Here is a 19,568-nt window from a genome sequence, read left to right as displayed (position 1 = left end):
CCGTCTAGCTAGAATCGCTTCAACATAAACTCACCTACCACTACAAAAGTATCTAATCATATCATCTACCTATCTCTAGTATTCCTACTAAACCTTCAAGAAAGTAGATACTCACCAGACCAGCAGACCACCATCCGATATCCATCTCAGGACTCACGACTGGCGACCGGATGAAAGAGAACATCAAATCCCAATAAACAAAAGTGCCAATCAGTAACCGCCCCTAACCACCTACCAGCTTTCATTCCCATTATTTCAGCTGGCCTGGCCTGGAGGTAGACGATCTATCAAATTCGGCTCCAGTCGGGTTACTGAATGTGGAGGCTTGCCGAGCTTACTTGTATACAAGTTCGATTAGAGACTTTGGTACCTGGTCAGGCAGGGCAGCTTTGGCTGGACGTATATAGCATTTTTCAGCGTACCTTTCTTCACAAGGACGCTCATGACATATATATTTTCCAAGAAACCTCAATGTCGAACATACCCGTGTCTGGAGAAGATGTCCCAATGAACTAAACTAATACAAGGAAAAGTGAGGAGAGAAGTAAAGAGAATTGAGGTTTGAGAGATACGACTGATGAAAACAACCCAGATGTCCTATTCAGATATTGCAAGATAGAACTAGGTATATATACTCGCACTTTCGTTGACTCCCAAAGAGCAACATTTGGTGACGTGTTTCTAATAGCCCAAAGGTAGGAATACATAGCCAATTCTAAACAAAACCGCCCAGGTACTAGATGATCTCCGGACTTGAGGTCAATTATACCAGAATGAGTAATCACTGCGCCGCCCAATCAGAGGCCTCCATAGAGCATTTCATTGCTCACACACGCAGTTTTCCTTGTTGCCTCCCCCTTCAACTATTGTCCACCACCCTCCCCGTCCTTCCCTTCTCCCTCCAGCTCGCCACCCCCAACCGCCAACTCCTTCATCCCTTCCATAGCTTTAGCTACCACATCCGCAAATCCACTTGTCCCCTCTTTTCCCGCCTCCCCTCGCGGCTGCCACAAACTCCTCGGCGTATCCCCAGCTCCATCCACGTTATCATCATCCCCCTTTCCCGTCCCAGACCACAACCTCTGCCCCTGCTCCCCCACCTCTTCTTGGCCATCACTCCCCAAGATAGCAGTATCATGCTTCTTCTTATTCAACCGCGTGTGATAAAACGTTGTTCCCGTGCCTGTGCCCGTCCCTCTTCGTTCATTAGCCTTACTATTCCTACGACGGCCGCCACTAGAACTAATGCTAGCGGACCGCTTGATCCGCTCAATCTCGGCTTCGAATGCGTTATCATAGATGTTGAAGTCGACCATGGTGGGCGACTCAGACACGTGGTCGGCGGGCGGGAGGTCGGAGGGGTTGATGGCGAAGCTTGTGTCGTCACCGCCTACGCCGATGCCAAGATGGGGCGGTGGTTGGGGCTGCTGGTTTTGTTGCTGTTCATTCTGCTGCTGCTGCTGCTGCTGCTCTTGTTGTTGTTCGGAAGTCTCTGGACCCGCTGAGATGGTCGTGGTGTCGGTTAAAGTAATGGTGGAAGAGGATGAGGTGGCGGTGGTGGTGGTGGTGGTGGACGACGGTTGTGTAAAAGAAGGAGAAGGGTTTCCGGTGGCGAGGGGATGGAAAGGACCGCTGAGGTTGTACTGCCCGCGTAAGGCTCGGTCGTTACCAAAGGTGCGAGAACCGGTGGGATTGAAGAATCGACGACGCTCTTCAAGGATACGGCTGGCGAATTCGGCTGTGGATTCCTCATTTTGAGAGTCCTTGGAGTTGGTGTTGGAAAAGTTGATGTCCGCTGTTGGTGGCTTGTTTTTGCCAGGTTGGACTTGGAGGGTTGGGGTCTGTAATTTGGACGTAGCTCCGTTGCGGTTGAGGAGGCTCTTAAATTTCGAGATTGCTCTCATCTGGACTTTGTTAGAGATAAGGGATACGTAAGTAACAAGATTTCACTTACCACACAGAACAGATGGCTCATTCTCCGGGTAACGGCATGGTTGACTTCGAGAGCGTTGGGTACTTCGATTGGCTCGGAGCAATTCTCTTCTTCGCTCAGCAACGGATCCTGGCCGTTCTTGGTGACCCAAGGATGCTCCTGTGATTTTGTCAGTCAACTGTACCTGATGCTTCGGTTAACGAGGTCACTCACCCTGAGCTCATGCATGGTAATCCTTTTGGCCGGGTCCTTCTCCAGGATCTTATGCATCAAGTCAAGAAACTCGGGTTTCTCGTCAGGTGGAAACTGAGGCTCCTCGGTCTTGATGGCTTCCCACATTTCCAGCTGGTTATCATGTGCGAAGGGAAGCTTGCCGTAGCGCAGACAATAAAGGGTAACACCCATGGACCAGATATCGGCTGCCCTGCCCGAGACATCACCATGCTTTGCGCACAACTCAGGGGGCAAGAAAGCTGGTGAGCCTGCAGGCTTGGCGGTCTTCATCTCATCTGTCTTTTGGAAGATTTCGGAGACTCCAAAGTCGACGATCTTGAGGACATCGTCTTCGGTAAGGAGCAGGTTGTCCGGCTTGATATCGCGGTGGATCACTCCTTGCGAGTGTACTATTGACATGAATGTAAGCCAAGGCGTTATGGTGACAAGATACTAGACAGAGGACTTACGATACTCTATGCCCAGAATGAGATCACGAAACCAAAACCGGCATTGTTCCTCGGGCAAAGGCTCAACCGAACCATGAATGCCCATCTTCATGACCACGCCCTTTTTGCACATTTCCAGAACCATGTAGAGTGAATCATCCTCGGGATCGTCCAACACCTCATACAGCTGGACCAGGTTGGGATGGTTCAGCTTCTTCATGATGGCGATCTCCTCCCGAATGAGAAAGAGGGCATCCTTGGCCTCTTTAAGCCTCTGCTCTGAAAAGCGAGAGATGGACTGGTTCCGCGGACCTCTTGGTGCATGGCGTAGGATGTTGGACTGAGCGCGCCTTCTGAGCTGAGCCTTGGAGAACTGCTTGATGGCATACTCCTTGCCGAACTGGTCGGTGGCCAGACGTACGGCGCCGTAAGAGCCATGGCCTATCTCGTCCTTGATCAGATACTGGTTGATGCGTTGGCGGGAACAGCCGTCGACATCGTCGTCCAGGTACTCGGATCTCGCATTGAGGGTTTCCTTGACTTCTCTGTGGAAGGACGGGGTTCTCTTGTGATGTCTCAGTGGACTCGGATATGGTTGCATTTGGGGAGGGGCCGAATGAGTGTGAGGAGGCGTTGCCGGTCTCGGCCTGCCATGGTCGGTAGGGTCGCCATGGAACTGGACTGAGATGCCCGGTGAGAGCAGAGGGAGAGATGTGGTCTGTTGGTGCTCTGGTTCAAGACGGACGGCCATTGTGCTTTGGGCGCCGGCAAGGCGTGGGCGGAGTGGTAGCGAGAAGGTTGTTGTTGTTGTTGTTGTTGTAGGGCCGTGAGGATCAGGGGTTCCGGGAGAGTGTTGACTAGACATTTCCGTCTTGATTGATCAGATAGCTCTCTTTACACGAGATGCAAATGCAGGTGTACTCTAGTACGTATCAAAGGTCAAATGCTTCCTTCAGCTATGACGGATGGTTCGACAGATGTTGAGCGGGAAGAGCCGTGAACAGTGGCCCTTTTTTGGTGGTGCTTTGGCGCCGGTGGGAGCTATGTAACAGCTCCCTAGACGTAGCTAGTTAGTGCGGGGGTTCTCTCGGAAACGAGGCAACCTGAGTTCAGAGATGACGATGTTATGTTGCAATTCCCGCCTAGACTCCAGGTCTAATGAGGCTCGGCTGTCCCTGTACCTCTAGGCGAGAGTAGCAGGATTTGGACTTTCCTTGGCCTCGGCAATACGATAAACTCGTCACGTTTCAGTTTCTTTCAGCCATGGGTTGGTGGATGGATGGGGATCCAATGCCTCATCCGGCCAGGAACGCCCAGGGCTCACACAAAGGCGGAACCGTCACAACCTAACCTACCTACCTAAATGTGGGCAAAGGGAGACGGGACCCCTGAAGGTCGGGTCGACTGGTTGAGTCCCATCCCATCCCATCAGGTTTCCCCAGAGAGTGGCCAGCTATGTGTACCTCTATGGATTGTAATCTTTGCCCCTCCATCATGATGTCAACTACCTTGGTCAAAACAACCCAAAGTAAATATTTCACAGGGCTTCGCTACGGCAACTGTAGACGTACAGCACTTCTACTTCTAACTTGCAGGTTCCTTTCGCCTGCCATGAAAGCTGCCCGTTGGCCTCCGCTGTCATGGATGAACTTCGATTGGATCTGTGACAAGCCTGGGCTTGCGGCGAATGGCCAAGAACATGATATCGATCATCTGTAGTGTACTATTTGGGAGTTGGGACGAAATAGGTATACAGCTTGGTGGCATTTCCACTGTTGGTCTAGCGCAGCCGTAGCGCACCCGCACCCCACATGCCGCCGTGGCAGCATACTTGAGACGCCCGGGCGAACGACTCCCGCTGCCGACACTGACCGATTGCGCGACAACCACCATTCTCAACGGACGGACACCGGGGCAGGGCAGGGCAGGGATCCCCTCCGCATTCAATCATCGCAACTGTCGCAATCGCAACCAACCGTTCGTCGTCCGAGCATACCTAGCTGAGGTCTTGTCCCAACATCATCTCTTCCCGACCCTCGCTTCACCAGGCAGGCCGTCTACGCAGCGCTTTCACCGTGTCTTCTCGCTTGACATCGATCCGCCGTTCCCGCCCTGTGCGCTGCGCAATACCAATTGCCCTTCCCCCTCCAAATTCGCAAAGCGAAGCTATAAGGCGCCCCGACTCGAAGCTACAACGCCAACCATGGTCATCTACTCCTTTTACATCTTCGACCGGCATAGTAAGCCTTGTTCCCCCAATTGATCTTCTCCATACATCAATAAACAACCCATTCTGACACCTTACTGAACAGCGGAATGCATCTACTCCAAGACCTGGCTCCCACCCCCTCCTGCCCCGGGGGCACAACCACAGCATGATATTTCGACAAGCACTACCGGCGCCGCCGTGGCCTCCTCCGACCCTCACCATCATAATCCCAACACGCTACGCAGCTCACGCTCGGCCGTCAGCGCAGCCAACAAAGCCTCGGACGATGCCAAGTTGATCTTCGGCACCGTGTTCTCGCTGCGCAACATGGTGCGCAAGCTGGGCGGCGAAGACGACGCCTTCATCAGTTATAGGACAGCCCAGTACAAACTGCACTACTACGAGACGGCTAGCAACCTACGCTTTGTCATGCTGACGGACACGGGGACGCTGAGCATGCGGAACGTGATGCATCAGATATACATCAATTTGTGGTGTGAATATGGTGAGTCTGTCTGGTTGAGGCTCTCTCTCTCTCTCTCTCTCTCTCTTTTCCCGTGGGTAGATCAGGAAAGGGAATAGGATTAGGGGCTAATGATAAACCACGAAAAAAACAGTGGTCAAGAACCCTCTCGCACCCGTCGAACACAAAGGCGGCGCCGGCGTCAGGAACGAGCTATTCGAGCTGGGCCTAAACCAGTTTATCACTGGTTTAATGTGAGACCTCTTCATCCAGCCCCTGATTGAGATTTACAGTACAGCACATGAGCACAAACACCCGAATCGGTTTGCGCCTCGCGTTTGGGCCTCTTCCAGCGACACTCCATCCACCGTCGTGAGCCCACCTAACCCCATCAACATACTCGCTCAGTTTTCTGCTCCCCTGGCAGACACAAAAAAGGCTGATGAAAGAGTTCGACACATAGCGGTCAAGCCGGCGGCCAGCGATAACGGAGCAAAGGCAATGCAATGTGGTTCCCCCGGGACAAGACCTTGGTTAAAGTCTGGCTTATGGCCTCTTGCGAAAGGATGAGAAAGAGCCCGAGCCCAAACCATTGTCGATTCGCGAGCGAGAGCCTGGACTCACTAAAACAGAATAAGTAGAGAGGGGTTTTGTGTCCATTTTTCATGCAGACACAAGAGGACCAAACCATGGACCTGGCCGTTTGCGGAACTGGCCTCGCCATGAGACCAGATGAAGAGGAGGAGCATATACATATAAAGACGGGATGACCCGTCGAGAGCACCGGCGTGGGATGGCCGTGATAGACATGTCGAAACAAGCATACCACATACTTGCTGTAATGAAAGAACGAACATAGCGATACTAACAAATTAATACCACATTGACAAACCGCTTCTCAGCCAGTATCAACCCTCGGGACGCTGTGTTTCCTCTTTATTTCATCTAATATGTATAATGATATCTTGGTAGGAGTAGTAGTAATAGTATAACATGAACTCCCCATTATCTAGCCCCACCATCCTACTCCTCTCCTTTCCCTCTGCACTATACGCCGCTGCCCATCATACAAAAAAAAAAAAACCCCCACCCTTCATCGTCCATCCAATCCTTACATCCAATGCATAATGATCCTTTCACACATAAACAATTACACTAGGCCAATACTTATCTCCTATCCTCAAAAGACGGGCCCCTCGACCCCGCCTGCGACGCGCTCATGGCCCTCTCCCACGCACTATCAAACCCCGCCGTCGGATCAGGACTAGGATCCACAACCACCAGGCTCTCTTCCACAGCACCTAATGGCTGTGACTCCACCAACACCCCTGACTCTTCTACTGTTACTGCTGTTACTGCTGCTGCTGCTGTCCTTTCTCGCCTACTGCCCCTACTAGGACCAGCTGTAGCAGCTGCTGTTGGTGGAGTAGGAACACCAGCATACTCCTCACTAGCAATCTCGGCCTGCCAATTACTGCTGTACACCACCGCCGCAAACCCTTCCAAGTCCCTAACCCCTTCCATCGCCTGGAGGTACTCGTTGGGCATGCCGTTGCCGATGGCGTGGGCCTGGCGCGTGAGGATGGAGAGGATCTTGGGAAGCAGGACGGCGCGGGTGACGGGGCGTTCCATGTCGATACTTTGGCGCGTTGCGTTGTGGTGGAGGTCGGCCGAAGTGGCGACGAGGGTCGTGGATGTCACCACGTCATCTGCTGCGGCGGCTTCGGGAGTCAGTGTGACGGCGGGCGGGACGGCGGCGGGAGGAGGGGCGTGCGCTTCAAAGGCGCCGACGGTGAGTTTGCGGTCGAGAAGGACGGCGAAGCCTTCGTCGAGAAGCTGGCTGAGCACGGAGGAGAAGGCGGGGGACTCGATCAGGTCGGCGGTCTCGTCCAGGAGGCGGCGGAGGGAGATGGTGGACTCGCCGCCGCCCTCCCCGGGCGTAGCGCTGGGCGGCGAGGAGAGTTGTTGTGAGTCGTCGTCTTCTAGCAGGATGCCGGATTCGCGGAGGACAAAGTTTTCCATGTTTTGTGGCGGGAGGAGGAAGGGAAGCCATTGCGTGGTTGCTCCTGCTGCGCCGCCTGCCTGACCGGCAGGAGAGCCTTCGATGATGGTGCGCACCTCGCGGGTAAGCTTGGAGAAGGCGTCAAAGGTGATGGTGTCGCGAGGCGAGAGCGGGCCAAAGACTTGTCGGACGGCGGACTCGACCCGCTGCATGACGTCTACCCAGCCCCGGTTGAGAAGCCACCAGGAGAAGGTGAGGTACTTGCGGTTGACTTCGAAATCGGAGCCGTAGGCCTGGCCTTCCCCATCGAGATCGCCGTCGTCATCGTTGTTCTCGAGCGCAATGGCGCCCTCACGCGTGGAGCCGGTGGCGAGGGAGACGACGGAGGAGAGGTAGCTGCGACGGCCCAGGAGGTTGAGCTGGATCCGTGTGAGCATGGTCAGTAGACCGAGAGTGTAAATCAAAGTGAAGGAACGGGTGATGGCTGTGTGATGGTATGTGTTAGTTTGGGTCAAGTGCGAAATATGGAGAACGACCAGCGTGCTCACAGCTAATCTTGAGGTCATCCCAGAGCTGTCTCTTGGTCTTTCGCGACTTCTTGGGCGGCTCTTGTTGGGGAACATGGCCGCCGGCCGACTCGCCCTCTGCGACCGATGGTAGAGGTCCCGGGGCCAGGAAGCTGGGATATGCGCCACCGTCGCTCTGCACACTGAATCCGCTCATCATACTACGGCCATCGTCGTCCATGGTGCCGACCTCGGATATGGTTGGGGCGAGGGAGCTGATGCTCTTCTTCCTGTTGGCTGGGCTCTTCATCTGCTGGATCTCGTATGTGATTCTCTCGGTATTGAGGGCCTCGAGGATGTTGGTTGTCGCGGTAGGTAGGAGGGCGAGGACGGTAAAGGTGCAGTCCTCCTGGTTCTGTTCGAAGCGGCGTCGCAAACTGTCGATAGGGGGTTCAGGGGTTAGCCGGCGACGTCAAGGACATTCTGTCTGTCTGGGTCTTTTGGTGGCTGGGCGCACTTCTCCTTGGCTATGCGATCGCTGCTCATGCGCTCGCGCGCATTGGTGAGCTTGGTCAGGACATATTGGGTCGCGACGTAGCCGGCGCCGACAACACCAGCACCGATGGCCAAGGGCGTGCGATTGCGCTTGAACCACTGCCGCGTCGAGGCGAACATGGCGGCGCTTGGAGTTTAGCTCAAATGGTGGTATGCCCCGTCTTATCCAAAGGCCGTTTATCAATGGCGCATATGTAATCGGCCGGTATCGTATCGTAGGTATGCAATGCGCTGGTTGTCGAAGGGTATCTCGAGGTTTCGAAAGTTTGCGTCTCCAACGGTGAAGAGCCCGCCCCCAGCTTCCGCTATGGAGATTCGGGACGGGAGTCCAGGTTCGCGCCCCTGTAGGTAGGTACTGTAAATCCAATCAAGCGGGATACCCCCCCCCCCCCCCCCCCCCCCCCGTAGCGTAATAACCTCGGCTCGTCGTCACACCCGACTGATAGGGCTGATCGATCTTTACGAGGACCCTAACCCTGTTAGCCGACCACAGTGCCGTGCCTGTGTGTTGCGTTTTGTTACTTACCATCTGTAACACATGGATGTAAATTACGACTTGGTCCAACTCCGGTTGAGCTCCGACAGGGGTAGAAAAATAGAAAAAAGGTTTCGCCAAATCAATCGGGCATTTGTAACGACGATGTATATTGTCGAATTCCCATCATCGTTTTTCTAAACACTGTAATTGCGCAACTCTAATAACAAAGACTCGACGCTTCTCGGGCACTCAAATGGCTGATAGGGCTGACCATACACTACCTAGTTCTATTGCCTTCAGTCGATGAAAAAGGGTCAAACTGCTGATGTCATTTTCTCACTTTCGCAAAAGAGCAATCCCAGTCTTCAACCCCCAACCAAATCCGGGGTTGTGGGGCTCTTCTTGCAGACAGCGTTGGGCTCCGGCGACCCCCGGGGTCCCGCAGGTCCCGCAACCAGGAAGTGACAGGGGAAGTGGAAGTTGGACCAACGTCACACCATCCATCATCCGCCCAAAACCGCCCTTGTCCTTAAACCTCTTTGACCGCCCAGCAGCCGCCCCCCCGAAGCCGCGCCAGGGAACTAGGGAGATCTCTGCAGACCTTGCAGAGTGCAGAGAACTGCTGCCGTGGTGACTCTGCGTTTGCCCCTCGATTTGTTCCATCACATTGCATTTTGTAATCTCCTGCCGTACTTTGTACCTCAATCCAACATCCATTCAGTTACCCCTCCATCATCCCATCCCATCCTGCCGCCGCTTATCGCTTGTCGCCGACGGTCGCCTGCCGTACTCGCATGACCTGAAGAAACCGGGAAAGGGAAAGAATACTTGAACGACGGGAAGCGCCGGACTTCTCTCCGCAAAAACCTCAGCCCGCTGCGCACAACAAACTACCTAGGAACCGCCGTCATCCCAGCACCCCAGCGATAATTTCCAATCTATACCATACCGATACCGCAACCATGGAGAAAGTCGCGCCCGAGTTCACTCTCGAAGCCTTTGCCGATCCCGCCTCCGTGCGCGACGTCGTCCGCGGCATCCTCCACACCATCTTCTTCCTGCGCTACTTCGTCTCCCACGAACCCAAGACGCGCGACGTGTGCGGCCTCGAACTGGCCTACATTCCCGACGCCGAGATCGAGACGCTCATTGACCAGCGGGTCGCCACGCTCGTGCGCCAGCTCGAGGTTGACCGCAACCAGTCTTCTTCGTCACAACATCCTTATGGCGGCGGTGGCCCCGGCTATAGCGGAGGCGGTGGAGGTCGCGGGCAGATAACAGTGCAGTTCTTTGAGAAGAAGCGCAGGAAGACGTGGTACGGTATGGGGAGGGGTGACGACGAGGTATGTTGGGAGAACTGGACGGTCAAGGTGACGGTCGCTGAACCGAGGACGGAGTCAGGTGTGTTGTTATTTTATCCCGGTATTCTTACGGATTGAAAATGCGTCAGCTAACCCTTGCGTTTTGCCCTGCCAAAAAGAACGACATAAAGTTCGGAACGCAATGGAATCCACCCTCCAATCAACCGTTTTCAAATGCATCACCATCGCAAACACCCACAAGGACCACATCCCACCCATCACCACCAACGATTCCAATCCCTTCACCTACCAGATCCACGTCAACCCCCACCACGGCCTCCACGTCACCTCCCAGCAACACCTTCAGAGCGCCAGCAGCAAGGAAGCAGCAGCACGAAGCGATTTTGGAAGCTCGGGAAACGGTGGCAGTAGCAGCGGAACTGGCGGAAGCGGACGAGGGGCAGGGAGAGGGGGAGCAGGCGGGCTAGCAGGTGCCGCGGGCGGTGCGGCAGCGGCGGTTGTTGGCTCGTGGGCCACCAGGATGGGCATTTACTAGAAGGACAGTCCCCCCTGGCTCCTCAACTCTGTAGGGAGTGCGATCGTGAACGTGGGCCTTTCGGTGCGCGATGCTGCTGTGAGGCTGGATGAGGTGTGCGGCAGGACGCTTGATAGGTGGGACAGAGAGTTCCAGTATGTCCTTGATAAGGAAGAGGACGCGAATCCGGGAAGCAGAAGATAAAGGCGGAGGAGGAGGAAACGATGAGAGAGAGTAGGATGAGAAGCGTCGATAAACTAGGTGAAGAGGCGGGAATCATCATTCTTGGGGAAGAAGGGACAGACAGGCCTGCGGTCGAGAAGAGACGTTGAACGCGATGAGGGAAGTTTGAGGTGGAATGAGCGAGTTTTTTCCTTCAGGCTTGAACGGGACCACACACAACAGGGCAGGGCATTCTTGACGCTTGTCTTCCCTCCTGATTTCTGACGCCATTCAACATCTTGACCCCGCTACACTATAATTATTCAAGGCTTGCAGCGGTTTTAGGGGGGAAAGGAATTTGGAGTGTCTAAACCTCCAAGAAGCGAGGGAAAGATGTTTATTATGATTACCATCGATAACAAAGCATGGATAAAGGGCGTTATGGGATCAATCTACAGGATATGGGGACGGGACGGGAGAAGGTTAAACGGGACTTGCTTGACAGAGGACCAACCAAACAAACCGGGTTACTTAGCCATAGATATATTTCATCGATTTACGTATTTTGGGGGGTGGGGTACAGCATAAACGAACGCCACCGGGACGAACGAAATTATGATTATTATTATTATTCATCACAGCAGAAAACCGATCCCTTCTTTTGGGGCATTGATGAGGGTCTTTTCTGTTGTTGCTAATCAGCATGCTACCCATATTGGCTAGAGGCTGATCTTTGGGATTTAGTGGGACAACTAATATACAGGACTATCAATCATCTTGATACACACTTCAATGATTACGATACGGCTCAAGTTGTTTACGAAACTGCGCGGTGGGAGTTGAGTGAGGAGGAGGAAAAGCGTGCAGAAACTTCGGATATTACTTTGCTGACGGAACTTTAGAAATAAATATGTACGCCGGCTTCTCAGGTTCCTGCTCAAATATCCCCCCCCCCCCCCCCCCCCCCCCCCCCCTTTTGAAAGAGAGAAGAGGGGCGCTACGATTTAACCACCAGGAGACCACAAAACTTCTTCCGCTCTGCAGCTACAGTAAGTACATGCATCTTCCACCTGTCAATCCGTCATTACATGTATCTGCACCTGCATCTATACCGACTCCAGCACTAGTCTTTTTTTCTTTTCCTAAACACAGCTGGCATACTGTAAGGAAGACATATCCGGTTCCAGCGTAATACAAATCGTTTAACCCCCCCGAGGCGTATTCAATTCAACAATATGAGGTAGACATGGGACGAGGCGGCAAGTAGACTGTTTTGTTTATAACCAGGTGGTTGTGAGGTTTAGACAAGCAAAGTTCTCGTATGGGCTGTAACAAGAGAACACACAAAGGACAAGGCGCTGTAGTAACTCGTGTCTGTTTGTTTGTTTGTTTGTTTGTTTGTTTGTTTGTTTCGGTCATGCTGAGCTACTACGGGCACCGTACATTGAACCCCGGAAAGAAAACAAAAGTAGATGATGGGGAGATCAAAATTTGTACCAATGTCCTGCGTCGCCGATACCTCATGACGACGTTGATATCCGACCGAACACCCCAGGAGGAAAAGAATAAAACAGACAAAAAACACAATCAACTAACCCATGCCGTATCGCTCTTGCTATGCACATGAACCTACCCGTCAGCCGACCGGATTCAAAACTATCCCTTTCCTGAACCGGTGAAAAAAAAAACAAGCAAGGATCTCTGTATCCATTTCCCGATCCATTGAAATCCCAAAACCATAACCATCGTTGCCATCCATGCCGCGGCTGGAGAAATCCGAAACAGCGATCGAAGAACACATGAAACTCCTTCATGCTGTTAACCTGTTATCCGACTTCTCAGTCCCAGACCCGGTCAAAGAGACCATAACCCAAACCCATCCCAAGCTGGCCGTAAGAGCAAATAGACCGACCTAACGAAAAAAAAAAAAAAAAGAGGAAACAGAAGAAATGCTGTGTCAAATGACCCTGGGCTAAGAAACCGGCATGTTACCGTAGTTCGAAGAAAAAAGAGACAAAAATAAAAGTAGCAACATCAACAGAAACCTGGCACCAACGGCCTTATAGGAAGGCAGAACATCCAATTGTCTCTTTGCAGGGTCCTGGCTTTGATGAGTTGATGGAAAGTTCAAAAGGCAAGATGAAAGGGAGGATAGCAAGGACAAGAGTCTCTTTTGTGAATCGAAAGTAAACGCCGTTGATGCAATGTTTCTTCGTGACCATTATATTGGACGGCGACATGAGGTTATTCGTTATCATGAGGTAAATGTAATAGAACTTAATGGTCGTGATGCCTTAAGCTCGTATGTCATAAGAGGTATACGACGCAGTCAGGTTCACAGTGTTGTAGTAATCGTCATAATGCGTTCCAAGCCAAATTCGAGGCTATACAAAGCGATTATCCAGCAAAAGAACACACACGAGAATAGGCGGGTTAGAAGATATTGCTGTAGCAGCGACTATATGCCTGCCTCGGAGGAAGGCCTGCTATCGTCGGGGCGTTGTTAGTGGGCCGCGAAGTATTAGCAGGAGTCGAGCCAATCTTTTCGAACCCGGCAAGCATGTCGATTCCGGAAAAGTCGCTATCTTCTAGGAAGTCGGAGCCGCAAAGATCATTCATTGTCATCCACGGTTCCAGGTTCTCAAGGTTATCGTTGCTCGCCGAGTTGATCTTGCACGGAGACTCCAGAAATACCTTACTCGGTGAAGAGGGCAGCCCCTCAAACACTTTGCTCGGCGTCCCAGTGTTCAAGTCAACTGGCTGAGAAGGCACTTTGAGGAAAGAAGCCGCATCATTACCATTGCCGCGAGAGAAGCTTGTCATGTCGGTAAGCGCACCGGTCGATTGCGACCTTTCAGGCCGCTGCCGTCTTGCTGACTGCTTGACCGGCGAACCGTTATACTGGTTGATAGCGGGCGAGACTCCGAAGTTATAGTATCCAAAGGGGCTGTCCTGGAAGATGTCGATCTCCGAAGTGACATTATCTGTCCCGCGCTCGAATCCGTACAGCATATCATCGAGAGTCAAAGTAGGGTTGGGTGTAAGTTGTAGAAGGGAGTCATCCTCGGGGAGCAAGGCGGCTACACGTTGATAGGTAGCGTCAACCATAGACTGGACGCTCTCGCGGTGTAACCGGAGGTTGGTAGTAGGGGATACCGATGGTGGAGGCATAGGTGGTGCCTTGAGTTTCATTGCCGGTGTTAGGGGCGGAAGCATTTGGCCAGACTTGGTAGCCGAAGCTTGACGTAGCGGGGGAGAAGAAGAAGGGGGAGCGTAGCTGTATGAGCGGCCCTTTGATGGGCTATCGTATGATGATGTTCGAAGGCGAGCGATCTCCTCCTCAGCCCGACCTGTACTGAGACGCGGATGATCTGCAGAGTTAAGCAGGTTGGAATGCTGACTAGGGCGCAAGATGGAAGAATCAAGCGATGAAATATACCCACTATCGTCCATCGAGGTGGTCCACTTCTTGCGGCGTCCTTTGGTTCGCGGTTGGGGAGGCGTTGTGCTGTGCCGGGCCTCTAAGTGCTTGGGAACTGGCGGCGAGGATTGTACAATTGCAGGAAGAGGCGAGTACAAGTTGGAGTCATTAGACACTCCATGCTCAAACCCTTGATATGTGACATCCTCCACCGATCCAATCTCGGATGCGGGAATCGTGGCGTCTGATGATAGCTCTGGAAGGAGAGGCATCAATGCGGCCTGTGATGACGGCGGGCGAGGGGCCAGTTGAGCTTGTGTTGTAGGGGGCTGCGGTGGTAGAACGGGTTCATCTGGCAGGGGCGCCTGAGGTGGCTGAGGTCGTGGTGATGGTGCCTGTGATAGCTGTGGTTGAGGTTTGTTGGCCCGGGATGACGGAGAGTTGGGTTCTTGTGGCTGAACTCCGAGTGGTGGCTGAGATGGCTCGAGGCGTGTCGACATGACTGGGAGATTCTCGGCCGAAGGTGGCGCTTTCCTCGATGGCTTCTCCTTCATAAAGAACTGCTCAGCCCCCGGTTCGATGGCCCAATAGTTTCCCTTGCCCGGATCGTCCTTTGGTCGCTCCTGCTTGATGAAATGCTTATTCAGACTCAGGTTGTGTCGGATGCTGTTCTGCCACCCGGAATCCGAAAGCTGGTAAAAGGAGAAAGTCTCGGCGATCCACTTGTATATCTGAGATAGCGTGAGACGCCGTTGTGGTGAGCGCAGAATGGCCATCCCGATAAGCGTTGCATAACTGTGATGAGGTTTTGTTCCATCGTCTATTATCGGAGAGAACGAGCCGGGCTCTGGCACTGGTGTAGGCTCGCCTGTATTCTGTTTCTTCGCCGGCCTTGATTCCTTATCGGACGTGGGTGAATCAGTCAAGACTCGCTTGCCGGAAGGTTTCTGATAGAAATTCTCGAGAGGTAGGTTGAACTGAGTGGGCGCCGGGAAAATGGTCATTTGCGGGCTCTGGTCTACAAACTGAAGGTTGGTGAGATCCTGCGCTGGGGGCTTTGAAGCAACTGTCTTGAATCTAGACATGGGTTGTTGTTTGTGCAAAGAATCAGTCGACGGAGCCAAAGCGCCAGGCGGGGGCATCTGAACGTTGCTGAGCTTCTTCTGACCCTGAGGGGGTTTGGTCGGGGCAGAGGAAGAATCTGATATCCGTGCGTTTGCCAGCTTCAAGGGCGATTTCTGCAGAGGCGCCATGGTACTCGGTGGTCTGAGCATGACACTGTTGCTGTTGGCAGGCTGGAGAGGGCGACGAGGTGGTTTTGCTGCGAGAGGCATCGGGGCCTGACTGATGACGGGTGTTGTCTGGTCATACAAATCGTCCTGGTAGATTTGAAGCGGCTGGACCGCCCCATAGCGTACTTGCTTTGCCATCATGGCGGCTGTGGGTGTGAGGTGTTCCGGAACAGGAGAACGAGTCCAGGGATAGAGGCCGGTTTAGGAACAGGCAGATAGCAAACAACGAGTCGGTGCTAACTGTTCCTCGGCACAGCGGACACTGGTGGTTCGGCGATGGTGATATTGCTGTCATGCGCAGGCTGATTTTCCGTAGCAGTGGGCCTGAGAACAATGAAACTGGACCGGGGTGATGGTTGACTTGTGCTTTTCCTTGGAGCCACTATGTTGCGACTGAATGTTGGCTGGCGAACAAGGTTGTCGCTGTCAAGTTGATTGCGAACGAGTGTCGGTTTGTGAGGTAACACGTAGATCGATGTCGTCGGTAGGTCAAAAGCCAAGAGAGGCTCCGTCGTCGGTCCCTTGATGATCCTGAAGTGGAAGTATAGAGGTAGAAGGAAGCTAGTCCGTGGAGTTAGATGTAGAAAGGTGGAAAGTGGAACAAGAGGCACTGGGCTGGAGCCGTCTTTGGGTTGGCGGGTAGTATAAGTGCCGGCGTAATGTTTGGTGAGAATGGGCCAGTCCAAGCGGGCAGGTGGGAGAAGGACTGGACTGGGAGGGAGGACGAGGTACAAGACCTATGACTGGCCAGATCGATGGGCACTGGCTGGCTGGGCTGTGAAAGAGCAGTGTCCGTGGCCGGGGGCGCAGTGGACAGTGACGGGACTGGCTGGGACACTGGCACTCGCACTGGCAGCGACTGGCACGTTTTCGGGTTCCAAGATGTCGTTCTTGGTGTCTGAGCCTGGCTGGCAAGGGACAGTGACAGTGGTAAAAGAAACGGTTATTGTATGGATCGTCGTTGCGGGAAGAACAGGCACAAGGCGATCAGGTCGTCTCCAACTGAAGCGAAGCAATGGGATTTCCTTTTCTTTCAAATGGGTGGCCGTGAAGATGCTAGGCGAACAGTGATGCCAAAAGGTACACATGGAAAGATACTTCATAAAGGTGCTCGTTTGTATATAGACTGTATTGTATCATGGTCAAGGTGACCGTGATGCGAGTGGTTTTGTTTGTAGATGAGGGGAGTGTACACTAGACAAGCAAAGATGTCCACATTGGGGATTGAAAAGATGAACACAGGTGAAAAAAAACAGAGAGAGACGGGTCTCGACGGTTCCAAGGTTGCGACGGGCAGGCGAGAGAGACGAGGGGAGTACCTATTAGTGATGCCACTGACTGCCAGCTCACACCCGCTGTTCCAAGAACGCAACCAAGTGGAGGCCAGTCCAGGCAGGGAGGGCAACACGATGACACATGATTGGACTGGGCTCGGGAGACTATGGACAGGGGGTTAAAGTGGTGGGCCTCCATGGGCCTTAATTCATGGATGGATGGATGGATGGATGGTAAAAGAAGGCTTGAACTGACCAGTCCCGTCATTCTTGCCCGTGTTTGACAAGACGCAACCTCTTTATCCTCTCTCTCTCTCCGTCCCCAAGATGCAAGGGTGTGGCAGAGCCCATCATCCATCGTCCAGGTCCAGGCCGAGTACTAGGTAGAGGTAGTACCGAGGGGGACGACAGTGACCCATCCATCTTTCCCTCTTGATCATCTGAATGTCGTCAGAGACATGTCTTGCACGGATTGGGCCAGACCAGGATGATTGATATATGATTGATAGCGGGGACGTTATAAGTATGTAACGATGAGTAGCCGTTGAGGTGTCTTTTTTTCCCTTCTTTTGTGCAGCACGCGCAGGCATTTTGCTCGAGTTGACAGGCATGTATGTATGGATGTACTGCAGCCTCCTGTCAGGCAGGCTTGAGCACATCCGCGAGGTAGTCGGGTACTTCCGCTCATACCTGCAAAGCCCCTTCTGTTCACAGGAATGTAGGTCCCAGCCTATCATTTATTCCATCTTCAATTCAATGCCAGATCCTATCTCTCGGAGAGTCGACCGACGCCGGGGATGTCGACCGGCACGGAACCGAACAACCGTCGACGGCTACACCAAACGTGCCGCAGCGTCAAATGTCCAACCTTTGGCCCTGAATTCTCGATACCTACTTGCTCATCTCGCGAGTAGCACGTTCTATCGATACTTGGAGATCATGGATCATAGGTATTCAGCTTCTTCGGGTCTGTTTAAAGACACCAGGCCCGGAAGATGCCGGCGCTACTGCTCCCCCTCTTGGACTTGTCCAGCTCTTGAATAACTGCCCAACTGGAATGTGCACCGGCACCGTGATTCGAGAGCTTCAATTGACTGGCCTTGGCGCGAACTTGCGCGTCCATTTCGTGCTCCAATTCCACATTGGCCAATCAGAAGGCATAAACGACGCCCAAGTGCGGGGGCCTCGAACTCGAAGGGGGGGGGGGGCTAAGTACTTGTACGCCATGTCAGTGCTTGCTTGACCTTTCAACTTTCAACACCACCACTTTCTCCCACTTGACAAACGAAATCGAGATTTCAATTCTCACGGCTGGTCGCAACTGGAATGCCATGATGATCAGGGGACTCGGCCGTTCCAATGCTCTCAACATCGGACTTGGCATGCCGGTCCCTGCCAAGTGGAATGAGAATCCAACTTAGGGCCTGGAGTCCCGAGTGATCGGGAACGACCTTCAGTTCTGTTAAGGAAATTAGGTGACATCATCGGTCTTGACCGTCACTCCCTTTGCAGCACACAGGAGACGGTATAAGACGATTGACCGTGGGCTATACGAAGGTATACGGTTGATCCGCTGTCGTCGCCATCTTCCGGCTCGTCACTCGGTCCGATCGGGGGGAACGGACAAGACAATGTGTCTTGCACTTTCATCCCTTTGTCTCTCCTTACACTTCCTCACTTTGGACCGCATCTCTGCTCGAGCACTGGAGCGCGGTTCTGCATCCGCACAAGCCTCTATGGTACCGTCTACGTGATAGACAAGTGATGCCGCAATGCATGCTCATATGTCGATACGCATACTGTGTAGCGGCTCGCTCCGTTTGGGCTGCAACCCCGTGGACTCTGCGCCCGTGCAATTATTGTATACCGGTTGATACAGACGTGTGTGTATGGGCTCCTCATATAGTCATGTCGTGGACTGTCTACTCTATCGAGCCAAGTTCAACAACAGCAGACATCACTCAAGAGATGGGGAGTCGAGATCATGATGCCCAAATCCACCCACCTACCCGCCCTAGGCATGCAAGAACGATATCCACCGCCTCCACCGCCTAATGCAATCCGAGCAGCTAAGGTATGCAACATGGGGGAATGACGGGTACATATGCAACCACTATATGTACGAAATTCCAGGGCTCTCAGAAGATACAATACCGTCGCCTAAAGTGAACCCGACGAAAGAGGGGACAGGATCAACACCTCCACCACCATGACGATCGACCACGAGGGGTTCGTGATGTTCAAATCTTGCATACATAGATAGTCGATAGCTACAACCTAGTGTAGCTCGCCATTCGACCCCACGAAAGAAGATACAAGCATCGCACCGTTTCCCGCAGTGGCACCAAATTCTGGACTACTTTATCCACCCAAGAACTATATGAGATCCAGTTCTAGAAGAAAGGCCGACAAACGGTCGGAACTCGGTTTGAGAGCCCCCCCCCTCAAGAATCAAGTCCCAGTCCATCTGAAACAATGAAGCTCTGAACGTCCTCCCCACCCATCCACAAATACATGCACAACAGCACAGCATATGCAACCCTCTTTTCTGGACCGACGCATCTGCGCATCTGCGCGAACACATCCCAAAAAGTCAAGCTGCCTCTGTCTGTGGACTTTCTGTCCACTTGCACTCGAGACCCAATCACATGTTAGCGACTTTCAGCACTTTTTCAGCAACTCACATCCAGTCAACCAACGTGTACAAACCTATCATATCAGGAAAAAAAAACCCCAAGAGAAAGGATGCTGCAACCTATGGGCACCTTCTCCGTC

The 19,568-nt window shown here is 53.0% G+C and overlaps 5 protein-coding genes across 7 annotated transcripts; 2 read left to right on the top strand and 3 right to left on the bottom strand.

Annotated features, from left to right (window-relative positions):
• Positions 1-571: 571 nt before the first annotated feature.
• camk-3 (calcium/calmodulin-dependent kinase-3) lies at positions 572-3,675 on the bottom strand. Its single transcript, XM_957896.3, has 4 exons — positions 2,617-3,675; positions 2,147-2,556; positions 1,955-2,092; positions 572-1,904 (listed from the first exon to the last, which is right to left on the bottom strand). The coding sequence occupies exons 1-4, from the start codon at positions 3,458-3,460 to the stop codon at positions 864-866; spliced, it is 2,433 nt and encodes an 810-aa protein (XP_962989.3). The 5' UTR covers positions 3,461-3,675; the 3' UTR covers positions 572-863.
• An 807-nt stretch (positions 3,676-4,482) lies between these two features.
• Positions 4,483-6,161, top strand: NCU06176. 2 transcript variants are annotated; one of them, XM_011395577.1, is made up of 4 exons: positions 4,483-4,835; positions 4,908-5,309; positions 5,422-5,521; positions 5,731-6,161. In XM_011395577.1, exons 1-4 carry the CDS (start codon positions 4,799-4,801, stop codon positions 5,753-5,755), a joined length of 564 nt encoding a protein of 187 aa, XP_011393879.1. In that variant the 5' UTR covers positions 4,483-4,798; the 3' UTR covers positions 5,756-6,161. The 2 variants fall into 2 exon arrangements, with proteins under 2 accessions (XP_011393879.1, XP_011393880.1); XM_011395578.1 differs by having other exon boundaries at positions 5,422-6,161.
• Positions 6,162-6,176: 15 nt separating this feature from the next.
• Positions 6,177-8,655, bottom strand: pex3 (peroxin 3). The gene is made up of 3 exons (XM_957894.2): positions 8,293-8,655; positions 7,818-8,212; positions 6,177-7,753 (listed from the first exon to the last, which is right to left on the bottom strand). Exons 1-3 carry the CDS (start codon positions 8,448-8,450, stop codon positions 6,435-6,437), a joined length of 1,872 nt encoding a protein of 623 aa, XP_962987.1. The 5' UTR covers positions 8,451-8,655; the 3' UTR covers positions 6,177-6,434.
• A 659-nt stretch (positions 8,656-9,314) lies between these two features.
• NCU06174 (DUF1649 domain-containing protein) lies at positions 9,315-11,593 on the top strand. The gene is made up of 2 exons (XM_957626.2): positions 9,315-10,209; positions 10,289-11,593. Exons 1-2 carry the CDS (start codon positions 9,771-9,773, stop codon positions 10,663-10,665), a joined length of 816 nt encoding a protein of 271 aa, XP_962719.2. The 5' UTR covers positions 9,315-9,770; the 3' UTR covers positions 10,666-11,593.
• Positions 11,594-12,076: 483 nt separating this feature from the next.
• NCU06173 lies at positions 12,077-16,256 on the bottom strand. 2 transcript variants are annotated; one of them, XM_011395576.1, is made up of 2 exons: positions 14,250-16,256; positions 12,077-14,177 (listed from the first exon to the last, which is right to left on the bottom strand). In XM_011395576.1, the coding sequence occupies exons 1-2, from the start codon at positions 15,658-15,660 to the stop codon at positions 13,240-13,242; spliced, it is 2,349 nt and encodes a 782-aa protein (XP_011393878.1). In that variant the 5' UTR covers positions 15,661-16,256; the 3' UTR covers positions 12,077-13,239. The 2 variants fall into 2 exon arrangements, with proteins under 2 accessions (XP_011393878.1, XP_011393877.1); XM_011395575.1 differs by having other exon boundaries at positions 12,077-16,256.
• Positions 16,257-19,568: the final 3,312 nt, after the last annotated feature.

This window comes from Neurospora crassa, linkage group III (genome assembly GCF_000182925.2).
Source record: "Neurospora crassa OR74A linkage group III, whole genome shotgun sequence".
NCBI lineage: Eukaryota > Fungi > Ascomycota > Sordariomycetes > Sordariales > Sordariaceae > Neurospora > Neurospora crassa.
Note: the sequence above shows the minus strand (reverse complement) of the source record. Positions and strands in the feature narration are given on the sequence as shown.